This window comes from Arachis duranensis, chromosome 4, assembly GCF_000817695.3.
Source record: "Arachis duranensis cultivar V14167 chromosome 4, aradu.V14167.gnm2.J7QH, whole genome shotgun sequence".
Classification (NCBI taxonomy): Eukaryota; Viridiplantae; Streptophyta; class Magnoliopsida; order Fabales; family Fabaceae; genus Arachis; species Arachis duranensis.
In genome coordinates this window covers 63,667,487-63,673,942 of record NC_029775.3, presented here as the reverse complement: position 1 = coordinate 63,673,942, position 6,456 = coordinate 63,667,487, and the positions used below count along the sequence as shown (strand labels likewise).

The window sequence follows — 6,456 nt, the reverse complement described above, 5'->3', positions numbered from 1 at the left end:
TGGAACCTCCAGTCTTTACCTTCCAATTCGTGAACTTATTTCTAGCACGAACAAATATGTCATTTTTATTTTTTTATGTAATATTTATCATTAAATGATTGATTATACCCTAAATATACAATTCTACTATTCTCTCTTAATTAATTAAGCATTGTTTAATAATATTGATTTTAGATTGCTCTGGATTTTTTGGTGAATGATTTCTCTGAATTTTAAGCTTAATAATTTTACAGCAAGTAAAATGACAACAGAGTTCAGAGGAAGTATTTCTTAATTCTCCACCTTCCTCATTCTCTTCTCCCTCTTTCCAATTCTGAGAGCACTTCTCTGGACTCTTCATTCTATTTTTTTATCAGTTCAAACTCCCACTCTCATATCACTTTCTCCCACTTTTATTCTTTCTTCTGTTTCTGTTAATTAAGCTACCCGTTTCACATTTCTCAGGTAAACTATCAAGCTTTTAATCTTGACAGCAGTTTCCTGTTCCCTTCTTTTCAATAAATACAAATTATAATCTGCATTTTCTCTTGTCTTTTCTTTAGTTGCATTTTTTGTCTCAGAATAGAGATGGAAGTCGTTGAGGAAACGGTTGTGAAAGTAGAGGAAAGCCAAGCAGAAGAAGAAGACGATGATGCCGCAATATCAAAAGTTTTTCCATGCCTATACTGCACAAGAACTTTCTACAGTTCTCAAGCTTTAGGGGGCACCAAAATGCTCACAGAAAAGAGAGAAGAACCAGAAGAAACACCGAGAGGGCTTCTGCTGGGTACTCGTATCTTCTATTTGCTTCTTCGCTGTCGACCCCTCCTAAGGTTTTTCCTTCAGCGTTCATCACTGGCCATGCAACAAATCTCGCATATTTCCCAAGCCGCCATATTTCAGAAGGATTTAGATCAGATGACGCACATGAATTTGCTGGAGATAATGGTGTTTCCTTACCGATTAAGTGAGGATATTGTTGAGAGAAGTTTCGCTGATTGGCAAAGAAGCCTTAGAAGCAGTGGCTTCAACAGTGTTGACACATCTCAACTAATATCATTACTGAAGAGTGACACTCAAAACCTTGAGACAAGGACCTATTGTGCAGAGAAATATCAAGAAATTGATTTATCTCTCCATTTGTAGGCTCCCTTGTATAGAATGAGGGTTCTCAAGGTTGTGGCCTGTGAGGGTTTTGAGGAATTGGCTTTTTTAGGGGGAATTGACTGTCTTGGAAAAAAATAATTCCATTTTTCCGAATAATGAATCATATTTCAGATTAACATTCGCACCTTAATTTTATTTGATTTTATTTTTCTTTTTTATTTATTTTGGGATATCGAGAACAATAAGGAGAGACCCACTCAAATATTTTCTTTTTCTCTCCTGTTTTCTTCACTGAAATTTTTCATTTTTCATTTAGTCAATATGACAGCAACTCAGGTATTATCAAATGATATGACATCAGCATAAACTATATACGTATAATTCAAAGACTCAATTTATATTATCTGCATTAATCAAGGGCTGTTGTAAAACAAGTAAACAACCACTTGTTAATCAGTAATCACATCTAACAGTAATGACTAACACAACACAATGAACGAACCTGTGACGGAGCAGCAGCGAACAAACCCAAAACACTTAGATATTGCCATCATGAACAAATGTTTGCACTTACTCATGATTTAGCAATGTTCAACTTCCTCACTACTTAAATAACCCAGAATTCCAAGGTGCCTAAGAAAAAAAAATGTCCCAATGAATTAGTTCCATCATCTTCTAGCTAGGACATGAAGTACTTGACCAATGCGGACATTGCTTAAATGCTTAGCACCACTGAAATAAAAGTAGGAGATGAAAATTTATTAGATGAGTGAAAAGGGGGCGATGTAACAGGAATCACATGATGTGTTCAATTTTCCAAATGGTCACAATCTTCATGTGTTTTGAAATATGAATACAAATTAAAAATCACAATTGATTATCACATATTTATTCATTATCAATGTCCTTTAAGAATGAATCAAAATCAATCATCAAATACTCTTACAGAGTGTGAGAGTAAGAAGTTAGTCATAATCACCCTTCCATCAATAACTCCCCTTGAAAATGAGTTCAAATGATCCAAAAATGATTAACCTCTCATTTTTTTTCCAGTTTACAAACTTTCACTTTAGATGATCTAAACTCCTTTAAGAACATTCAACTTTTCCTAATGTCTTGCATGCAGAATGAAGCATCAAACCTGCATCATTATGGACTGCATCTTTCTTACTTAATGCTACTATGACTTTGATCTGCCACACTTAATGCTGGAATGAGATAGAATAAGAACCAGTGTTTGGATCTTTAACTGCTTTGAAGTTATCGACACTCATCCCAAAACGGCCCAGGAAAGAATTTCCCATTTCTTTTAGTTTTGCTGCATGAAGAAACAGTTTTTCAGTGCAAGTAAAATGAAAATAGCAAATCGTACAGGATTATTGAATGTAAGTACATAGAAAATATTCGCAACTGAGGATGAGACTCTGCAGCCTCTACCAAGAGGTAAAGAAGCAGATAATAGGCTTAACATGCAAGTGCAGCCAGCTCTGCCTGGAATCCAAAAAGGTTTTGTTTGAGCATTAAATAAATCAAGCACCAAAGACTGCGATTCAAGATAAAAGATAATTTATATAACTAGACAATCCTAAAGTTTCTCCTCCATCTACAAGATTCCCAAATCCCAATTAACAAATTCCAACTCTATGCCCATCACAAATAACACAGAGCATACTAGTCTAAACTCTCAAGAAACAAAATCTATATCTACAAGATAAAATGCAATCTCTGAAAATGCAAAGTTGCATATATCACTCAAAAATAATAGTATATCTTTCTATCACCTAGGTATCCCATGCTTAGAAATATCATAATAAGGCGTCCATAAATTCCTTTGATAAAATAATTTCTTCCAAGAAGGGTTTCATCTGACTAAACAAACATATGGACTTGGCCAATTTCAACCACAAGAGTGTAAATAAATCTTAAGGATGGACGAAAAAGCTAGATAATAAATACACAGAAACCAAGGTAGTTTTGCAGCAGCAAGAAGAAATAAAGAAAAGAGCATCATATTTGGGTAACAAATTATAAATGTATGCATGAAGGACCAAGGTAAGGAAAGCATTCCCATGCACTATTCTGCGCAAAAGTACATAATAGTATAATACAGTAGCAACTATAATTGAAATCCAAGATAAAGATGATAACAGAAACTTGCCAATCATCTCTTCCTTCATCATTTCCCGCTTTTCTGCAGCAAGCGGCTCAAGTCGCCTGATGGCCTTCCTAGCTTGATCATTTGAGGGATCAATTTCTAAGATCTTTTTCATATCTGTCGATATTTGAAAATAATAACTAAAATTAGTGAAGTGAAAAAATTATGGTATGAATGAACTCAATGATGCGAAAAGGGAAAAAAAATCTGAATGGCATCAGTATGCAAAACATGTACTTCTTCATTAAGATCCAACAATAAGGAATGCATAATGATACTCATACTGGTTGTACTTCTTCATTAAGATCCAACAATAAGGAATGCATAATGATACTCATCGGGGCTTTCCCTAGGTTGGCAAATACCACATAACAGTGGCACCTTTCCAGTTTGAGAAACTACACTTACCCCCTTACTGTGCAAAAGAGAATAAAGTTCAATTCCTGCTTAAAGTATAATATCCCCTAATATAAGATCTGAACTTACCAGCAATGGCTTCTTCAAAATGTTCAAGCTTTTCATGAGCTTCTCCTCTTCTTACTAAAGCTTTAATGTACACTGGATTCAGATCTAGTGCTTTTGTGCATTCTTTAACTGTGTTGTCATATTTTCCCTGGGATATGTTTGGCATAAGTTAAAGGAAATTAGATTCTTGACTCAATCAATTTCAAATATAAAAGGGCAAATATGATGCAAGATTCCATACCAGCTTTATCTATGATTAAAATGACTTCAAAAGATATGATTTGAAAATAAAAAAAGAGGTACGAAAGAGTAGAACCACACTTAAAAGGGTCTAGTTTGCCAAAAAATGGCCCCTTGGATGGATGCATGAGGTATCTAGTTTGTGAGCTCCCATATTATATTTTTACTTTAAGCAGGCCTCTTAATTAAGCAAGTTGGGTTCATGTTTTGTTCAAACTAATTACATTATGGAAGTAATAAATATGTATATGCTAAACTAGATTATATTTAATTAGTAAATAGCCTCAAATTTGCAAGTCTTATCAGGAACCAGACCAATGCACATCCATAAATAGTTAAAATACTATAGGGTTTGTTTGGTTTAGTGCACAATTTTATTAAATAAATAGTCAAAACAATTTTGTTAAAGAAATAGTTGAAACAATAAAGTGTATCCAATTTTTCTTTTCTGTTTTCACTATTACCTTTACACAATCCTTATTTATATTTAGAACATGTCAAAGAAATTATGGTTGGGTTATAATCTCCACATCATTAAATTTGCCAATTTACCCCTGTAACAATAGAGCATTAAGCTTAAGCTTCTCCTTTCTGTCTTGCGCCTTTTTATGCAGTTGAAGGAATGCTACCTTATTGCAGGCAGATAGAGTTTTTTTTTTTTTTTATTTTCCAGAATTACACATTCCCTCTTTCTGTATGATAGAACTTTTAAATTCAAAAGTAATGACAATTTAACTGCCCAAATAATAACCTTAAGAAAAATACCTAATCATACACTTCCAAATTAGTAGGCAAATCACATAGACCACTAGACATAAGTTATCAAGCTTTCTTAAAAAATAAAAAATAAAAAATAAAGATAGAGATAAATAGTCCATCTGATTTACTTGAACAGAACATAATAATTGATAGTGGAAGGTGCTGCCAAATGCTACTCTCGTTAACAGCAAGAAAGAACACCATACCAGTTTCTGAAAGCACACAGCACGGTTTGCATGGCATATTGAGCGTATTTCAACCAATGAAGACATGTCAGATGCAACTTGTAAAGCAAGTTCATACTGGGATAATGCTTCCTCATACTTCCCATCCACAAAAAGCTTGTTCCCTTCTGCCTTTGCTTCATTTGCTTGAACCATTGCTTTCTGCAGCATGTGGTATCAGCACTATTTTGTGTATTCTTAACCTTAAAATGAATATGCATGTTTTAACAGATCATGTAGTTAAAAAAAAAAATATTTTGATTCAACAACTTTATAATCATAGTCTGAACACAATTAGTCTGCTTAACAATTGACCATAATCTTGAGACTTCACATGTTCAATTTCCAGTGCAGTTTATAAGACACTACTGCTCAAACTCCTGGTATTATTATGCAACCTAATAGCATCCAACCACTCCATTAAAATAAAAGAAATTTTTTTATTATAAACCATCTTAAACAATTAAAAACACTGGAAAATGAAACTAAAAAACACTAATTACTACCAAAGAACAGGATCACAATAAAACAAGAAACCCAATTAAACGCAAAATTATCAAAACCCTAAAATTTCGAAACGGAACCTTCTCCAACTCCTCATTGATCAAGAGATCCCCAGGGCAACTATTACTTGGAGAAACACTCTGCTCCGGCTCCGCCTCCAAATGTTCTATCTTCAGCTGCTGCCGTTGATGTTGCTGCTGCGGTTGCTCGAGCGGTTGATCATGGCTGCTAGATCCGACGTCATCCCCTCCGTTGTCACTGCCAAGGTCGGTGTCGCTGGCCGTTTCAAAACCATCGGAAGCCTCGTTACCGGCAACCACCCTGGAGGGATTGGCGTTTCGATCCTTGATCTCTTGCTGCTCTATCACCACCACCATTTTGTCTCAAGGTTCAGTGTGATTGGGACTTGTTTCGAGGATGACTAACACCGAACGGAAAGAAGTGGGATGAGGGGCTATGATTACTCAGGTTTGTTGTGACTTGTGAGTTCTGACGTTTTTTTCCGGGTCTGTGGTTGAGCTTCCAGCCTCTTCTACAATATTAGGAATATTAAAACATAAAAAGGACTCCAGCAATATTTATTTGCAGATCCGCATTATTTATCTAAAAGAAAATATTTGACAATTAAAATAAATTCAAAAAAATAGTTAAAATTTATCTCTTTTAATATTTATTAATTATTATAATAATAAAAAATTTTTTATCTTCTTATTATCTATATTTTAATTAGATTAGATTTACAAATATCAATCTACATTAAATAATAAATAAATAAATAATATTTTGTTTTTAAATTTTATTTCAATTAAGAATTATTATTCATATATATTTTATATTTTAATTTTTGTTATTTAAAAAATAATTTAATAATATTTTATGAGTAAATATATTTAAAAAATAAAAAAAGAGATTTTATTAGAGAAAAAACAGATTTTCATTGACTTTTTTTAATAGAAATGAGTTTTTTAATTTATTTTTCTATTTTGTGGATATATTCGATATTCGATCCGAAAAAAATGTGAA

The 6,456-nt window shown here is 33.4% G+C and overlaps 2 protein-coding genes across 3 annotated transcripts; one reads left to right on the top strand and one right to left on the bottom strand.

Annotated features, from left to right (window-relative positions):
* Positions 1-567: 567 nt before the first annotated feature.
* Positions 568-1,125, top strand: LOC107484060 (uncharacterized). Its single transcript, XM_016104671.1, has one exon. The coding sequence runs from the start codon at positions 568-570 to the stop codon at positions 1,123-1,125; it is 558 nt and encodes a 185-aa protein (XP_015960157.1).
* Positions 1,126-1,464: 339 nt separating this feature from the next.
* LOC107484069 (uncharacterized) lies at positions 1,465-5,986 on the bottom strand. 2 transcript variants are annotated; one of them, XR_001591022.3, is made up of 6 exons: positions 5,514-5,986; positions 4,912-5,091; positions 3,728-3,854; positions 3,245-3,358; positions 2,228-2,404; positions 1,465-1,818 (listed from the first exon to the last, which is right to left on the bottom strand). XR_001591022.3 is itself a non-coding variant. In XM_016104681.3 (5 exons), exons 1-5 carry the CDS (start codon positions 5,808-5,810, stop codon positions 2,289-2,291), a joined length of 834 nt encoding a protein of 277 aa, XP_015960167.1. In that variant the 5' UTR covers positions 5,811-5,986; the 3' UTR covers positions 1,947-2,288. The 2 variants fall into 2 exon arrangements, 1 of the variants encoding a protein (XP_015960167.1); XM_016104681.3 differs by lacking the exon at positions 1,465-1,818 and having other exon boundaries at positions 1,947-2,404.
* Between the last annotated feature and the right edge of the window lie 470 nt (positions 5,987-6,456).

Excerpts from the sequence above, each read along its gene's own strand:
- LOC107484060 (XM_016104671.1), top strand. The coding sequence starts at position 568 with ATGGAAGTCGTTGAGGAAACGGTTGTGAAAGTAGAGGAAAGCCAAGCA.
- LOC107484069 (XM_016104681.3), bottom strand. The coding sequence starts at position 5,810 with ATGGTGGTGGTGATAGAGCAGCAAGAGATCAAGGATCGAAACGCCAAT. Across the intron at positions 5,092-5,513 it reads TCAATGAGGAGTTGGAGAAG|AAAGCAATGGTTCAAGCAAA; the intron begins GTTCCGTTTCGA and ends CACATGCTGCAG. Across the intron at positions 3,855-4,911 it reads CTGTGTGCTTTCAGAAACTG|GGAAAATATGACAACACAGT; the intron begins GTATGGTGTTCT and ends AACATATCCCAG.